Source organism: Protopterus annectens, chromosome 9.part0 (genome assembly GCF_019279795.1).
Source record: "Protopterus annectens isolate FY-2018-M chromosome 9.part0, PAN1.0, whole genome shotgun sequence".
Classification (NCBI taxonomy): Eukaryota; Metazoa; Chordata; order Ceratodontiformes; family Protopteridae; genus Protopterus; species Protopterus annectens.
Window position 1 is genome coordinate 53,783,356 of NC_056743.1, and position 19,074 is coordinate 53,802,429.

The 19,074-nt window shown below is 42.3% G+C and overlaps 1 protein-coding gene across 1 annotated transcript in view; it reads left to right on the forward strand.

The window, feature by feature from the left end:
- Positions 1 to 19,074, forward strand: part of LOC122810494 (neuron navigator 2-like) — a 2,968,645-nt gene that overhangs the window by 11,948 nt on the left and 2,937,623 nt on the right. Inside the window, exon 2 of the mRNA XM_044082075.1 lies at positions 7,288 to 7,487. Coding sequence (XP_043938010.1) covers positions 7,288 to 7,487 — 200 coding nt within the window. The remainder of the gene's footprint in view (positions 1 to 7,287; positions 7,488 to 19,074) is intronic.

The window sequence follows — 19,074 nt, forward strand, 5'->3', positions numbered from 1 at the left end:
ACCACCCATTTTAAATTAATTTTGCTATGCCCTTTTTCGAGGTTAGTATACTGTGCCTCTGTCTAACAGTGACACAGAAGTGATACCCGGGGTAAACCTACGATCTCCCATCCACTCATCAAGATTCCTCTTGAAGAGAGTCAGTGAGGGACTCTGCCTAACCTGGACTGGGATTTTATTCCAGAGTGAAGGGAGCCCTTGGGTTATGAATCTGTCCCTCCAGCATGTCCTATTTATTTCAGTGCTGAGGTTCAAGTCTCGAGCGCATAGCTCGATGGGATTTGGATTTTCTGAGGTGCAGCATGTCCATTAATTCCGGGTTGGACATGGCTTTATACGTCAGGCACAGATCATCTCTGAGCAGGCGGTATGCCACTGAGTAGAGCTGGAGTTTCTTTAACCGGGCAGCATATGACATCTGTTTGAGCCCTTTGATCCTCTTGGTGAGGTACTTTTGGGGTCTTTCCAGTTGCTGCAGGTGTCTGGTAAGGTACATCCCAAAAGGAGCATTGTACTCAATTATGGGCCTGATGAGGGATGAGTAAAGAGGCACGATGACCTCCCCTGATCTAGATGTGAATCCCTTCATGATTAGGTGGGCTATATAAAATGTTTTTCTAACCACTTTGGCCACGTGGTTGTCAAATGAGAGATTGCTATCAACTTGGGTCCCCAGGTCCTTAATTACTTCTTCTGTACTTAATGGATTACCACCTATGTGGTAATTTGTGGGCACTTTGTTTTTGCCAAAGGGGATGACTATACACTTTTTGGCATTTAGCTTGAGGCCATGGCTCTGGCACCAGTTGTCTGTTTCTATGAGGCTCTTTTGGAGGAAGCTTGTGTCGGCTGGAGAGTCGATTATAGGTTCATACTAGGCTATCTGCCCTAGGGCATTTATAAGCCTAGCCAGAGTGTGTTTGGCTTTCGCCACCCATTTTAAATTAATTTTGCTATGCCCTTTTTCGAGGTTAGTATACTGTGCCTCTGTCTAACAGTGACACAGAAGTGATACCCGGGGTAAACCTACGATCTCCCATCCACTCATCAAGATTCCTCTTGAAGAGAGTCAATGAGGGACTCTGCCTAACCTGGACTGGGATTTTATTCCAGAGTGAAGGTTGGTGCCCAGTTTGCAGTCATCTGCGAACTTGGTCAGCCACAGTCCTTCCGTGTTGGCCTATACCGCCGAGAAATATATACCGAACAAGAGAGGTCCCAGGACTGAGCCTTGTGGGACGCCACTTATAACTGATTTGGAGTCTGACATGGCTCCAGCAATTCTAACCATGTGGGTTCTGTCCTTGAGCCAGTTTGCAACTCATCTAGTGACATAGGGGTTTATATTTAAGCTGGTGAGCTTATCTATAATGCCCGAGTGGGGTATTGTATCGAAGGCTTTTGCGAGGTCCAGGTAGGCTGTGTGGACCACCTTCCCCTCGTCAATGGCCTTGGTGACTGTTTCAAAGAAATCAACCAGGTTTAAGAGGCAGGATCTGCCCTTAACAAAGCCAAACTGGGTAGGATCCAGTGTCTGTAGGTCCCCAATATCTTTATTTATGAGGTCCATGATGATCCTTTCCATAGCTTTGCAGACCAAGCTAGTCAGGCTTATGGGGCAATAGTTTCCAGGATCCTTTGAGGCACCACCATTGTGGAAAGGGACTACTGTTGCTGTACGCCACTTTTTGGGTACATATCCTGTAGTAAGGATGAGATTGAACAGTAGTCTTATGTTTGGGTTTAGCTCTTCTTGGAGTTCATGTAGGACGCAGCCCGGGACACCGTCTGGTCCCATTGATGCTGTGTTTTTGTTTTGGAGAGGGCGGCTCTTACCTGAGCATCTGAGATGTCAGGGGGGCAGCACTCTGCTGGGATAGATATTTGCCCTTTTGGTGGGGAGGGGGGGGAGTTTGCACTGAACCTGTCAGCTAGGATGTTTCCAATGTCTGTGGGTCCGGTGTATTTTTTGTCATTTTGGACTAATTCTGAGCATATCTGGGAATTCCCACCCAGGTTTCTAACATAACTAAAGAAAGCCTTGTGATTATCCTTAGTGTCCTGTGCAATTTTTCTCTCGAAGCTGGCCTTAGACAATTTTATGAGTGCCTGTAATGTTTTGCTAATACTGATCAGAGATGCCTTCCCTTTTTGGGATTTTGCTCTATCATGTAGTAGCTTCCTCCTTCTATTGTATAGTTTGTTTATGGCTGGGGTCCACCAGACAGGACGTCTGCCTTTGGAGGATTGGGTCTTGGTTTTATTTGGGATTGCATGATCCATGCATTCCTGAAGGTGTTCATAGAATGCGTTTATAAAGGATTCTGCAGTCTGGGCCGTATTTTCCATAGGCCGGGGGGCTTTGAAGGATTCCACCTCAGTTTTGAGGAGTGTGAAATTTGCTTTAGAGAAGTTTTTCACTGTGGTTTTCTGGGCAGGGGGTGGGGTCGGGATGTGAATATCCAGTGAGATTAGTTTATGGTCTGATCTTACCAGTGAGGGATACACTTCTGGTCTGGAGCATAGAGTCCCCATGTTGGTGATGATCAGGTCCAGTATGTTTTCCCCTCTTGTGGGAGTGGTAACAAAGTGTTCCATAGCATTTGAGTTTATAAATTCTAGGAACCTTTGGGCTAGGGTGTTGGAGCTAGAGTAATGCTCCCAGTCTATGTTTGGGTAATTGAAGTCGCCCAATATAATGGTGTTTGGAGAGACCTTCATATTTTCCAGTGTTCTCAGGAAGGCCGAGTGGGGTTCCTGGGTTTGCGAGGGTGGTCTGTAGCAGGCTATAAACTGGAAGGCAGTTTTACCCACTGTTAGTTGCACATGGATAGTCTCTGATGCTTCGTGCTGTGCCACCAACCTGGAGGTGTGGGTATCTTTGATGAATATTGATACTCCCCCTCCTTTTGTGGTTCAGTCCAAGTTTGGGGGACGAAAAGCATGGTATGAGGTATAACCTGGTAGTGCTGGGGTGCTCTCGGGAGCCTTGAACCAGGTTTCTGTTACTGCACAGATATCGATGTTCTCCATGCTAAGGAGAGTTTTGAGTGCGTGCATCTTGAGGTTTAGACTTCTGGCATTGAGTAGCATTACTCTTAGTTTCTTATCCCTTGTGATACCTATGGAGGTGGGTTTGTCTTTTGAGCCTTGCCTAAAAAAGGCACTATGGGGGTAGCAAGAGCCTTTGCCAATATCCAAAAGCCCAGGGGTGACAGGTGCAAGCCATCCCTAGCGAAGCATCGTGGCTTGTCGAGCATGTCATCCCAGGCTGACAGGCATTGGATCCCCTTTGAATGACACCAACACTTAAGCCAATTGTTGAAATTGATCATCTTGTCTTCATATTGTGGCATCATTCTTAGTGAGGGTAAGATGCTACTCAAGGTCAGGATCATACCGGCCTGGGCTACATGCTCAGAGAGTTCCTCTATGTCTCTTTTCATGTAGTCCAGGGAGGTACATCTCAGGTCATTCACACCAGCGTGGACAATGACTGAGTCATATTTGTACTTGCCTTGGAGTGACCTGAGTGCTTGTGTTATGTGGCGAATCCTAGCACCCGACAGGCAGCTCACCGTGACCTTCTCCTTGTTCAGCCTGGTGAGCGGGACGTCAGTGTGCCTGACAATAGAGTCACCTATTACAAGTGCATCTGGTGTGTTGTTTAGCCTTAAGGGCTGTGACTGTTCGGCACACTGGCTTTGTGAGATATGTGTTGCACGTGTTTTGTTTTGGGGAAGCGGTTGCTTGAGTGTCTGCTTTGGAGGTCTCTGCTGCTTAGGCAGATTTTTATTTAGAGCCTCCGAGTATGTTTTTGTGTGTTTATGTGTTTGGTTTGCTGTCGTGGTAGGTCTATGTGAAACTGGAATTGTAGTGAGTGTGGTTTCCTTCTCCTGCTGACTGGTTACGCCAGTACTGAGTTGAGAGAGCTTAGCCTCCAGTTTGGCTATATGGTTGCATCTCTCACATGTGTTGGAATTTGTTGGGAGGAGGAGAGGGTTGTCTGTGTACATGAGGCAGTTGTAACATTACCTCAAGATTCCCAGATTCACCAGCTGGACCAGAGAGGAGATTGACAACTGACCTTTGGACATGCTAGAATAGTATTGGGAATTCCTTTATAATTGAAAAAAAGGGCCAATGGGGAACAAGGTACTCAAGGGGAGTTTGTGAGGGTGTAGTGCTTTTAATTTTTTAGTGCTGACTTATATAATTGCTTTAGTGAGCAAGTGCCAGGTAACTTAAATGCAATGTGTTACAGGTAACTTAAATGCAAAAATGACAAACAGTAACTTTCTTTCAAGTGAAACAAGGAAATAAGTACAGTAAGCAATGCAGATATCACTAAGGATCCACAGAAGCACTGAAAAGCTGCGTTTTAGGTGGAATTAGCGTTTCAGGGAAATAACAAGCAAACAAACAACAAGCATACAAACAAAGCTAGATTCAGCAGGCCTGGATCTAGTCTATGCTACAGCAAACAAGGTGTACCAATTTCAGTAAGAAACAGTTCAAATATGCAGGCACTATAGGCCTTTAACCAGAAATTCCCAGCTCAGAAAGGCAGAGTCCAGCCTCTCCTCCCACAAGAGTGCAGACCACGAACCTTCTTAATGTAAAATAACTGGCCTGAAGCCCAGGTGCTTAAACCAGAACTAATACACTTTTAGAATAACAGACACTGAGCCCTCAATCAGCAGTTCCCAACTTAGAAGGATGTAAGCTACCTGTCCTGCTACCACAGTGCAGGCCACAAACCTTTCTAATGTAAAACAACTGCTCTGAAGCCCAAGTGCTGCCCAAGTGCTTAATCCAAATGACTTAGAATGATAGCTACACTTTAATCAAGTTACTACCAAGCAGTAATAAATACAATTGAATACTTTATAGAATGCCTGGATTAGTGCTCAAGTTATACAAACAAAGCTAGATTCAGCAGGCCTGGATCTAGTCTATGCTACAGCAAACAAGGTGTACCAATTTCAGTAAGAAGCAGTTCAAATATGCAGGCACTATAAGCCTTTAACCAGAAATTCCCAGCTCAGAAGGGCAGAGTCCAGCCTCTCCTCCCACAAGAGTGCAGACCATGAACCCTCTTAATGTAAAATAACTGGCCTGAAGCCCAAGTGTTTAAACCAGAATTAATACACTTTTAGAATAACAGACACTGAGCCCTCAATCAGCAGTTCCCAACTTAGAAGGATGTAAGCTACCTGCTCTGCCACTACAGTGCAGACCACAAACCTTCTTAATGTAAAACAACTGATCTGAATCCCAAGTGCTTAAACTAAAAGGCTTAGAATGAGTTGCACCAAGCAGTAATAAATACAACTGAGTACTTTTAAGATGACGCAAAGGCAAAATAAAGTAGGAAGAAACACAAACACAGTAAAAGCAGATACATTTTTTTTTCACGACTGAACTTCTTAGGTAACAGAAGGTTGAAACCCGAGATAGCTTTTAAGAAAGAAATCTGAAAAGAACCATTGAGGTGCTTAGTCTAAGCTGTAGTCCAGGTGACCTCAGTCAGCCAATGACCTCAAACAATTCTCTCTCACTGAAATGCCTGATGGCTTTGGCTAAACCAAGATGCCCCTGAATATGTGCTCAGACACACAGCCTCCACAAACACTAGGCCCAAATACAAACCTGAATATGGAAATGCTACAAATATCCCCACTACTTAGAACAAACTGCAGAAATGTTTCTCACAGCTGAAAAGCAGCAGTGAGCCTTTAAATGAAAGTTTTAAACAGCTAAAGGAGCCTCTAGAAAAAAGTTTAACTGCAACAAGTTATCAGAAACAAACAACCCAACAGATGCTTAATAAAAGTGGACAATTTCCAGTTAATACCTCACACACAGTGAAACTAGCTAGAAAAATACACAGTACACAAAGTGCTATAAATAACAAAGAAATAAAGAACAAAATAAACAAAAAACAGGATACTGAATGTTATATATTATAGCTCCGAGTTTCCTCAGTGTCCTTCCTTCGATTAGCTCAGTGTGAAAATACTGGGAAACATTGCCAGGGGGGTACAGACATTTTGAGAGTATTTACATCACAATATGTATATACAGTTCTGATAGCTCTAAATTCTTGCAGGAACTAAACTGATTCCCTTAGAAGGGAAAACGCTGTTGTAGTATAGGGTGTACCTGGGTAAACATTGCCGGGGGGTACAGATATTTTGAGAGTATAGCCAGAGTTTAGAGTATAGTAGATGAGATAAGAAGTTAGAAAAGATTTAGGTGACGTGAGAAAGGGAGAGAGAAGGAGGTGTACATGATTGGAAAGGGAGTAAGTTAAGATGGGGAAGAAAGTTGGAGGAAATTTGGGATATTGGAGACACACCCTGGTGCTGAGCAAATGGTGCTCAACCTCCAAGTCACAATAAACAACATACGTGATTCATATCCTTCATAGACCCAGGAGACCATGTATTGCTGCTCACTGTGAAAAGCAAAGTGGCTACCAATAACTGCCATGGCCAGTCAGCTGCTTAAGTTCCTCAAATGCAAATCTATAAACTTCTCATCAGTAACATACAATCTACATGAGAGGCACATACTTAACATACAAACTACATGAGAGGCACATGTTTAACACACAAACTACATGAGAGGCACATGTTCTTCTCTGAATAACTCCCTCAACACCTGAACATATGATTAAAGGCATCTTGGTAAGGTTGTAGTGTGTCAAAACACTGTGTGTTATATGGAAGCTGTAATTTTTTGACTTAACTGTCCAATGCTATCTGTAGTAAGTATATTAGAAGTAATATTTTAAGGAAAAATTACTTCACCAGTGTTCAGTTGGTGAAGAAGCATATTGTAACTTGATGACATCAGGGTACTTAGATTGGTCAACATGTGAGATGCTGACTCTCCTTAAAATGAAATAAATCACAAGCAAGTTTACTTCACATAGTCTTTATGGAATTATATTTGTAGTACATGTTGCAGATTCAATAGTTTTTACCTTTACTGAATCTTTGGCCTTTTCTAGCCAAATGACACTGTCACATGCCCTTTCTTTAAATGTAATTCCCAAGTGTGTTTTATATATTCTACCTAATGTGATCATGGAGCTGGTTTGGCACAATCACTCTACTTGGTTTGAAAATTAGTCCCCAGTCCCTGTGATTTATGAACTTTGACAAATAGGTGTAGTGAATTTGAATTAGAAGTGGAACGTTTTCGTGTCACTTAGCCATTCTGACAGTAGCATATTCTTCATTGACTAGAGCAGTTAATTTAATTTTCTGCATGATGTAGAAATTCTGATAAATTTGCAAAAGTATGTAAGTGAGCAATGCATATTTCTGAAGTCTACTGATACATTTCTGACTGTGCTTTCTGATCCTGCATCGCTGCATTCTGTTCCTGTGACTTTATCGTCTGAAGTGTATGAATGTAAGATTCATTGCTGCTGTGACCATGTGAACCACTCACTCTGCAGTGATACAGATCATTGTGTAAGACTGCACCCAAGAGTGAACTTTTCCTATACCTGCACACCATGGATTCCTTGACTCATACCCATACACATACACATGCATCATCTTAACATTTTAGACTGACGATTTGACACAACTTGAAATAACTTATTTTCTTTGTTATTTTATACACACAACACAGCTTACATTGATCAAGTGATTTCATTTTATGCTTAGAATTAGTCAGCAGTGAGGTGTTGGACTCCGACAGGGAATTTCTCATGCACGGTTGTTTGAATGAACTTTCCATAATGATGTCATAGCTGGCCCTTGAATCTACCTGTAAATGTGATAATTTTATTTTATTTTACATTTGTTGACCGGGATAGTCTGACTGGATGCACATGGGTGACGGAACCTTAGAGCAAGGGTGTCCCCACACACTTTTGCAGCACTTGTGACGTCTCAACCTTCCCGGGTCCACAATTGCATCAGCACTTGCGACGTCTCAATCCCAAACGCACGCCTGTTTCAATACAGGATGTACTTAGGTGGATTTCTGTATTCTTTACAGACTGCAGGATTTATTTTCTTTCAACTGCAGATTCAGAGCCATTAAGTGTTATTGTTGTTTAATATGCACAGGGGGTGTTTATGCCTAGGTATAGAGTGCCATTTGCATTTAGGGAGAGAAGGTGTGCGCACGCGCGCGCGCACGTGTGTGTGTGTGTGTGTGTGTGTGTGTGTGTGTGTGTGTGTGTGTGTGTGTGTGTGTGTGTGTGTGTGTGTGTGCGCGTGTGTGTGTGTGTGTGTGTGTAAATGCCCCTAACAGGATACATCTGGCAGCTAGAGGTACACAGGCTCAAACCATGTACCTTGAGTGCAGGTAAAAAGAGCCTAAAGTCCCTAGTCACCATCACTTGTGAATTTATGCCTCACATTTTTGTTTTGTTGATGCAGCGGTTAGCATTGCCGCATCACAGCAAGAGGTTCTCCGGTTCGATCCTTGGCTGGGGTGCCTTCTGTGCGGAGTATGCATGTCCTCCCTGTGGTCACGTGGGTTTCCTCCGGGTGCTCCGGTTTCTTCCCACATCCCAAAGACATGCTGTAGGTGGATTGGACACTCTAAATTGGCCCTAGGTGTGAGTGTGTGTGTGTGTGTGTGTGTGTGTGTGTGTGTGTGTGTGTGTGTGTGTGTGTGTGTGTGTGTGTGCCTTTTGTGGAAGGTTGGGCGTCGGGCTGGCAACTTGATACCATAAAACTCCACTGCCAATCATGAGCGAACAGGTGATCCGCTGTGGTGACCCCTAACTGGGAAAAAACTAAAAAAGAAGAAGATTTTTGTTTTGTTCTGTTTCTCATTAAATCTCTGGTTTTCAGGAGTAGTAAAACAAAACCTTTTATGCTAGCAATTTTCTAAGTTTATCAGATCAGTATTTTAAATGTGTCCCTATTTTGGGGCTGTATTCCCCCATTATTGGCTTTGTTCTGTATTTTTGTGCTAGGAGGTTAAGAGCTATAGTGATAAGTTAGAAATGAATTCACTAAATGATAGCCATTTAAGTTTGTCTTCCTGTCTTTCAGGAAACTGCTGATTTAGCTTAGTAGTATGTTGCTCTAACTGTAGTGCACAGGGTTCTGGGTTCAAGACTTGGCAGTGAAATGTACAGTTGTAACACAACATTTTACGCAAGCAACTTTCCAAAATTATACAAGCAATGTTTAAAATGTGTCCCTGGTATTTGACCTTTTGCCCCCCCAACTGAAAATAAGCGCAAGACGCTGTGCAACATGCCTATGGATTACACGACTGTGATTCTGTATTTGTATTTATATATATATATATATATATATATATATATATATATATATATATATATATATATATATATATATAGTGTTTAGAAGTAGACTGTTATCATGGAAGTGTTCTGAATAGGGCAATTTTGTCATTATTGGTGCATGCATTTTGCTTCACTGCCTACTGGAAAAATGCTCAAACAATAAATTTAAAATGCGCTCTAACTTAAGTCTAACAAGTGTGCTGTATTATACAAGGAATATAATTTAATAAAGTCAGGAAGGTGTATCAAAGAACGCATGTATGTTTCTTGTTTTGTGTGCAAGGGGCCTCTGATTTGAAAACAGCCCAAAGGTAATCTTTATCCATCACTGGCTAGATGCATTTTCTTTGGATGTTGTGTGGGTTTTAATGCTGTTTCAATGAATGTGAGTTTCAAGGGCAGAGAAGTTTTAATGCCAAGTCTATTTTCATTGTGAGACAGTATTGCTTTGTTTGGCACATATCTGTTAGTGTTTGTGCATTGTGCTATAAAATGTAAAAAAATAAAATCCAGAAATGCAAGCTGGATTTAAGGATGGGCAATAGAAAATGTACTCCAGGATTGCCCCTCATGCCACTAATGGATAGAGGCAGTTCCTAAATGCTGCATCCCTTATATGGGTCACCTCAAATTATCGATGGAGTGATCACAGTTATTCTCACTAGGGCTATTATGCAATTATCAGCCATGGGATAGGTAAGACCAATCAGCAAAAGGGAATTGGCTAAGCTTAAAAAGTCCTCCAAGTGAACCTATGTTGTGGTAGTAAATAGTTATAAAGAAATTGCCCTTTTTAGATCACTAAGTGCCCCTCTCACCCTCCACCCCCCCCCTCAGTCTTCAACAGTATCTGGCGCCTTTGTGGATGCATGTCCATTTTCAGCAGTGAAAAGCGAGAAAAGCTTCAAGGTAAACAGAAACATTAAAAACATGTTACAATTATAATTTTGACAAAGAGTACATAAGCAAACAATAATAAATATGTTCCACAGGTTAGAGTCAAACCCTGGTGAAAGCCAGGGGTAAATTAAACAGTAGCTGATTAATAGATTTTACACGCAATCTAGGAGAGAGTTAGCCAGGCTTGATACAATGACATACAATGTCTGCATAATTTTCAGTGTAATGACTTTGGCACTAGTACAACTGCTGACTTTTTGCATAAATCTACAACTTTTGATAAGGTCATTTTCCCTTAATACCCTGACCCTTGTTTGATCTCTTAAACCACAAAATATTCTGTTTCTTATTAAGGAATCCCACAATTCTCCATATACAGTCTTTGGTGGAATTATTTGGCTTAAAACATAATCATTAATATTTTTTCTAGTGTCCTGCACCCTTAAATAGTAATTAAATATATTTATGGTCCCACCGTAGCATCTCCCTAATGGATGTTGTTTTATATTTCTGATCTTCATGAAAGGCAAAAAAAATAATAACTAACTTCTAGACTTCTTCGCCAGCAGATGTATAAGTATGATACATGGCACTCTTTCAGGCTTCAACTTTTTGTTTTACTTGCAGTGAGAAATAAATCAAAAATTTGTATACCAAACTTTCAATTTTCTGGTGAGTTGTCATGTAGTAAGAAAATTCCTAGTAATTGCAAAAATTTAATTTTTCTACTATGAGTTATATTTTCAGTATCTCCAGACACACGAATACTTGATAACACACATATATTTCTTCACTTCTTCAGGTGTATTTTTCCAGTCTGACACTATATAACATTTGCGTGTTTTAGCTTCTGTGATGTCACTCGGGAAGGAATGGGCACCATGTGGTATGCCAGTTATATGCAGCAAGGTATTAGCATGTTTAACTTATTTAACGTACATCCCACAGTTACTTTTGAAGGGGTAAAGGGGGTAAAACGTAGGGGCAATGTATCCTGTTTGCTGCCACATAAGTAGCTTAGCTTGTGAGTTCTGTTTAGCTGATCGGCTGTTGTTTCAGGAAGATAAGGGCATAACGTATCTCTGAGTACTCTCTTTTCTTGTGTGGTGCTGAGGGGTGGAGTGGGAGATGGCCAGATCATGATCCTAAAATGCTTTTTCTCTTCTAAGAGTAAAGAGATTGTAAATGTTCAGTGTTTTTTTCTAGAAAAATAGGAATGAGGGCCAGTGGTGGTCATTGCTACATTTGATCTACATTGTATGCCCATTTCTCCAGTAGAGAAAATGGGAGGATGATATCTGAATATGGCTCCGCAACATGTCCATTTGTTGTGTGTGTGTGTGTGTGTGTGTGTGTGTGTGTGTGTGTGTGTGTATATATATATATATATATATATATATATATATATATATATATATATATATATATATATACAGTATATATACAGTATATATTTATATATATATATATATACAGTATATATACAGTATATATTTATATATATATATATATATATATATATATATATATATATATATATATATATATATATATACAGTATATATACAGTATATATTTATATATATATATATATATATATATATATATATATATATATATGGGTCTACTACCGGAGATCAAAATTACACTATTTTGAAATCCAGTAGTAGATGCCCACTAACGCGAAAGTGCACTTTTGCAAACACCACTTGAGCAAATGGTTACGGACCTTAGGGTTAGGGCTTGGGTTAAGGATAGTGGATAGCTAGTAGGGCTATCCACTGTCCTTAACCCAAGCCCTAACCTGAAGGTCCATGAATACTGCACCACAGTGGAGGAAATTGTATGTCCTCCATGGTGCAGTAGTCACAGACCTATGTCCTCCACTGTGGTGCGGTATTCACGGACCTTAGGGTTATGGCTTGGGTTAAGAATAGTGGATACCTAGTAGGGCTATCCACTATCCTTAACACCAAGCCCTAACCCTAAGGTTCGTGACTACCGCACCACAGTGGAGGACATTGCCCACTCATTCTAGTGGTGTTCGCAAAAGTGCACTTTCAGTGAAGTGCACTTTCGCGTTAGTTGGCATCTACTACTGGATTTCAAAATAGTGTAATCTAGGTCCCATATAAATAAATAAATATGGCTTTATGAGACAGAAGAGGACATTTATTTACAGATTAAGCAGTTTTGTGCAGTTTTGTGCAGTTTTGTTTCTTTAGCTATTGAACTTCATGCAGTTTTTAAGGCATTATTTGGCTTCTGAGTTCTTTTTAGTTCACCTTCATACATGCATTTGTTTTGTTTGTTTAGCACTAGGTATGTCTGTGAGGTGACACTCTGCCAAATTAAATCATGAGGTTTGAAGCAAAACCTTGAAACATGAGTAGGAAGGTGCTAGGAGAACGAGAATGTAGGGTAACTGGAAGAAAGAGGAGAGCAAGTTCCACATACATTTTAAAAAAATGCAGTTTAGCATGCCATCCAGGTGTCTAATAAAGTTTGAAGATCAGACGTCTTGAAACTGATTACAGGAAATGTCATGTACATGTGATACAACAACATATGGGGAACTGCAGGACTCCCCCATCAACTGTGTAGGCTATTATTGTAGACTTGGGAACTGGTGCTGATGTTCAGTCTCTTGCTGGCAGCTACTTATGTTACCTCAGAGGACAACTCATTGCACATCAGCTGAACAGGACTTCTACAGTCCCACGGACTGGATGCCCCATACAAAGCTCTTTCTGTTTTTGGTGAACACTGGAGTGGCCAAAGTATACACCTGTTTGCTTCTCTGAGCGACAGGCAGATGAAGTGATTTTGTTTCACAGTAGCTCACAAGAAGCCTTGGCTAGTAGATGCATTCTTCCTGATCTGGACAGGCTTGTGCCTGCATGCTTTTCCTTCCCTATCCTTCTCCTGTCCGTGCTCCCCAGGGTGATTCAAAATATATTGGAAGAGAGACTATAAATAATGCTAACCCTGTCCCGAATGACAAGGATAGCAGAACTATGGTAAGTGTACACAACTGTACTATGTGCTTCATGTTTCGCTGTGCAATCATCACCTGTGGGAAGATTCTCAAAGCTGAAGAGAGGGGTGGTAGGAAAGTGAAGAGACCTAAGCAGGGGTAAGGAGGCCCTGCAGTACCACAGATGCAAACCCTGGCCCTAGCCTTGGAGAAAAGAGGAAGGTGATAATGCTTAGTAAATGTATGGACAGAGGTTCATGTGACAGCTTCCAAAATGTCCCTAGTGGGGACTTCTCTGAGGAATGCTGTGAAAGTGAAGGCTGCCCTAGTGGAATGGATGCAAACAGACTTAGGGGAAGGTTTCCCATGAAAACTGTAGCAGAAATGGATACAGTATGCTATCTATTTAGAGATAGTCTGCTTGGAGATGGGCTTCCCCTCTGCCCCTAAAGCAAAACTGACAAAAAGTTGGTTTGTTTTTCTGAAGGGTTTAGTATGGTCCAGGTAGTATCTGAGCTGCCTGTGCACATCCAGGGAGTGCAGAATTCTTTTCCCCTTGTTTTGAGGGTTGGGGAAGAAGGTAGGCAGATGAATGGCCTGGTTGAGAGTCACATTAGATATCACATGGGCATAAAGGAGGGGGTTAGTCCTAAGGGACACCCTGTCTGCATGGAAAACGATGAAGGGCTCAATGGCCATCAGTGCCTGCAGTTCAGAAACCCTTCTGGCTGAAGTGATGGCCAGCAAAAAGGCAGTCTTCCAAGAGAGGAATTTCAGTTCTGCTGAGGCAGCAGGTTCAAAGGGGGGTAGGCCCAGCTTTTCCAGAACAAAATTAAGGTCCCAGGCTGGTGTGGGAGGCCTTCCGTGAAGCCTAATGTTAGAAGACCCTCTTAGGAATTGCTCAATCAAAGGGTGAGAGAACAAAGGCTGGTTCATGTTAAACTGAGCAGAAATGGCTGAAGCATGAATCTTAACTGAAGAGAACGAGAGACCACTATTCAGTAACTCTGCTAGATATTCCAGGATGAGAGGGACAGCAGGTAGGGATGAACTGGCCCCTCTGGCCTGGCACTAGGAGCAGAATTCTTTCCATTTTCCTGTGTAAGATCTTCTGGTGCTTGGCCTTCTCGCCTCTGTGAGAATGTCCAGCACCTGCTTGCTTAGCAGGGGCCCTTCCCTTACTTTGGGAGTATTAGCCATGCTGATAGCTTGAGAGTCTGCAAGTCTAGGTACAGCATTTCCCCCCTTGCTTGAGTCAAGAGGTTTGGGATCTGTGGAAGCTGCCACGGCAGATCAGATGTGAGGCTGCGCAGCAGGGGGTACCAATGTTGCCTGGGCCAATCTGGAGCAGTGAGGACGGCCTTGGACCCCTCCTCCCTGATCTTGATGAGTGCCTTGGGAGCAAGAGGAAGAGGGGGGAAGGCGTACACACAGAGGGAGTTCCAAGAGAAAGTTAAGGCATCCACCTACCATGCTAGGTGGTGAAATTCCCTGGTGCAAAATTTCTTTAGCTGATGGTTGAGGTGAGAAGCAAATAGGTCTACCTCTGGAGTTCCCCACACTTGAGTGACTCTGCGGAAAATTTTTCCATGGAGCTGACATTCGTGGGGGTCCACCATGCTTAAGTGGTCTGCCAGGGTGTTGTTGATTCCTGGGAGGTATTGGGCTATAAGGTGTAATTCCATGGATGAGGCCGTCATCCAGAGGTTCATGGCAAGCCTGTGCAGTAGGTAAGATTGAGTCCCTCCCTGTTTGTTGATGTACCACACTACTGTGTTGTTGTCTGTTTTGACAAGGAGAACCCCTGTCCTGAGATGAGGCTGGAAGGATGTCAGAGCCTTCTGTACTGCAAGCATTTCCTTCTGGTTGATGTGCAAGGGAAGGTGTTGGGCATCCCAAAGACCCTGGGTGCACCTGCCCCCTAGGTGAGCACCCCACGTGACTTCTGAAGTGTCGGTGGTGAGGCTCTGGCCTGTTGGGCAGTGGATGAAGGGGAGACCCTGGTTCTTGGCACATGCTTCTGCCCACCAGAGCAATTCTGCCCTTATACAGGGGATCAGAGGGAGGTAGGTCCCCAGAGGCTGGCAATGCTGGCACCAAAGGTTCCTTAGGTACCACTGAAGTTTCCTCATGTGCAGTCTGGCCAGAGGAATCAAAAGGATGCAAGAAGCCATGTATCCCAAGGCTTGCAAGAACTTCTCTGCTGTTAGTTGACTTTGGGATGCCAGCTGAGCAAAGTAGAGAGACAGGAATTTCTTCTTCTCCTCTGGGGTTAGGAAGGCCATTTGGGATGCTGTGTCCATCAGAGCTCCCAGGAAGATGATACTCCTGGAGAGAGTCTGCTATGATTTCCTCTCATTGATGGTGAATCCCAAGGAAGTGAGAAGGGTTTTTACGAAAAGTAAGTCCTGCAGAAGCTTTTCTTTGCTCTCTGCTTGTATGAGGCAGCCGTCCAGATATGGATAAATCTGAATGTTTTTCTGTCTGCAGAATGCTATGGCCGGGGCTAGGCATTTGGTAAAAATCCTGGAATCAGTAGCTAAGCCAAAGGGAAGAGTGGAGAATTGAAAGTGCTGTGAGACTGCTCTGAAATGCAGGAATTTCCTGCAGGACTCCCTTATGGGGATATGGAGGTATGCAACTTTTAGGTCCAGGGTCACTAACCAGGCATTTTTTGTCAGCATATGCAGCAGCTGCTGCAAGGTTAGCATTTTGAATTTGGGGACCACCAGGGAGGTGTTCAGTTTGGATAGATCCAGGATGGGGTGCCAAGTGCCCTCCTTTCTGGGGACAAGGAAGAGCCTGGAATAGAAGCCTTTGCTTGCTTGATCTGTGCGAACAGGTTCTACTGCCCCCTGGAATATGAGGGTTTGGGCTTGTTTTAATCCTTCTGTCCACTGATTTGGAGATAAGTCTGGGTACCCTTTGGGGACTGGGAGTTTGTAGAAATTGAATTTGTATCCCTGACAAATGATCTTTAAGACCAATTGGTCCTTGGTTACAGACAGCCAATTTTCTTTGCAGAGGGACAGCCTTCTTCTGAGCTTTTGGGTGTAGGGAGGGCAGAAGGGGGGAGGGAGTCATTGAGAGTTTTTGCCATAGACGAATGGCTTAGAACTCCCTGCCTTGGAGGTGGATGTGGTTCACTGTTTGGTTCTCTGTTGTCCCTGCTGTAGGGATCTGGGTGGCCTGTCCCTGCATGGCTTAGCTTGCCCCTATCTGCTAGGGGTAGGAAAGGACCAGTGCTTAGAGGGAAAGCTCCTGCTGAATCTAGGTGGTTGAACTTGAAAGAAATCTTTTACTGTTTACATAGATTTTGCTTTGGCTTCTATTTTCTTAAGCACTTCTGCTTTTTCCCCAGACAAGCGGTCTTTGTCCAAAGGTGCATCAATTAACTTTCACTTGACATGATCAGGTAGAGGTTGTTCCTTCAACCATCCTTGTCTCCAGATGACAGATCCAGACCCTGCTGCCCTGCTAGAGGCTTCTAATGCATCATATCCGCAGTGTAAAGAATGCCTAGTCACTTGACAAGAGGAGTGCAATAAATCTGCTAGCTCCTTAGAATTGGCACAGTCAGGAAAAGTAGAAATCTTTTGCTTTAATAGTTCTAAAGTGTGCTGTTGATATTTTAACATATAGAACTGACAGTTGAGAGCTCTGATGGCAAAGATTGCAGAGGTATATACCTTTTTTCCCCATCTGTCCAGAGCTCTGGCCTCTTTGTCAGAGGGAGTAGGGTTCTTTGCTGAACTAGCCCTAGCTCCTTTGGGGTCCTGTGTAATGACCTCCAGGTCTGCAGCAGGATTTCTGGACAGGAATTTGTGGGTGTCTGGTACCCTGTAATACTTGTCAGGCTTACTGGGATCAGGAGGAGGGGCATCTGGGGCTAAACTGGATTCAAGGAAAACATCATCCACCATATCTAAAACAGGGGGGATGGCAAGAGGTCTGTCCTGAGGAAGGTCTAGAAATTCTCTTAGACTTTTTGAGGGAAGTCCTGAGATTCCCATTGGAAATGCTCCCTGCGGGTATGGAGGGTTTCTCCAAAGGAAAAATTTTCTGGTGGGGAGGCAGAAGGGATGGATTCCTCTGCATCTGAATTCTCATAAGCAGTAAGAGGTTGCTGATCCGCTTCCAAGTCTGAATAATCTGATTCCTCAGAATCCTGTTCTGTCAATAATTCCTGAGATGGAAGTCTTTTTTTCTTTTAGAAGAAGAGGCCTGACTGCCCCTGATAAGGGAAATAAGATCTTCCACCATCTTAAGCATCTGAGCCTGGGGTGGAGGGGCGTTTTCCCCACCGTAGTAGATATATAGTTAGGGGTGTGTGGGGGGGGCATAACCCTCCACCTACTTAGCTTTTATGTTTATGAATCTCATTTCACTGAAAGCTAACAATATAAAACCAAAAGTAGGTAGGGGGAAAGGGCATATACATTTTATTTGACCAACAATACTTACATTCAGTGAAATGAGATTCGGTGAAATGAGTTTTTCAGTGATTTGAGCTTTCAGCGATTTGGTGTGAGTGTTTTGAAATTCAGTGAAATGAGTTTTCAGTGTATCAAAGTAGACCCATATATATAATTTAACCCATCAACATAACATTTCAGCCAAACTCAGTTTCGCTAGTCCGGTTTCACAAAAGTTCATTTCTCCGGAAATGTACTGTTGCAAAACTACAGATCACAGAAGCATTTAAAAAACAAAAAAAAAACAAAACAAATACAATACAGTCTATTATTCAGGGGTGCCCCCCTGCACCCCCGCTACTAATATAGACCAACTCTGAGATCACACTACAGTGGGGAAAAGGGAAAATTCCCTTCGCCCCACTGTGCCGCGATCTCCAGCAACAATCTCGGTGAACTGTAGTTTTGCGAAAGTACATTTCTGAAGAAATGTAATTTATGAAACCGAACTAATGAAACTGAGTTTCGCTGAAGTGTTATTTTGATGGGTCAAAGTCGACCCACACACACATGTATATATATATATATATATATATATATATATATATATATATATATATATATATATTTACATGACTTGTTAAGCTTTCTTTGTGTATTAAAGGCAGATAAGAAGTTCCATCAACACATTTTTTATAATGTGTGCTATAAAAAATCACAAATACTTAGTGATATGTATGTGTTTTAATGTCTTTTTATGCATTCAAATTTATTCATTAATTTGAAGGAGGGATATTTGAATAGTTTGATGCAAGCGAATGTTAATGACAAGTACTTTTTGACATATTCAGTCGCTATGTGGTCTGAATGACAATATCTCCATCAGGTCCTGAAGCAGAAGCCATTTGTCAAATGATTTGGCAGTTGACATAAGGGATTAATGTCATGAGCTGTTAATAAGCTTGTTTCCTGTAGTCTAAGGTTTGATACCTTCAGCCAAAATTTGACTGCTTTGTGACCCTGAGTAAGCCACGTAACCAGACAGTGCTCTTAGGCTGAAAAAGGTCCATGTGAATCTGTACTGTAGCCTGGTTAACAAATGTAATTAAATAAGTCAGTAAGCAGTAAATAATAAATCATATTTCAGCATGCTGTATACTTGAGATTCATAGTTTAACTAGATAATGTGAGTTGCACAGTGCAGTTAGAGAATTTGTCTGTAAATAAAAGAGCTGATTTTGTTTGGCATTATTTTTTCCTTTTAACAGTCTCCACATTGTCTGTTGAAGGGTTGATGTCCATCCTTGTTAATTACTTGCAAATTGCAGAAAATCTCTTCTTTGTAAAGTTCACATTTGTATATGTTTGACCGAAGTGCATGCTCCTTTAGCCAGTATTCAATGTCCCATACTTGCAATATATATACCCCTGTGAAGATCAACCACATGTACTAGCTGAGGGGCAATTTTGAGGTTTCCAAAAAAACCATT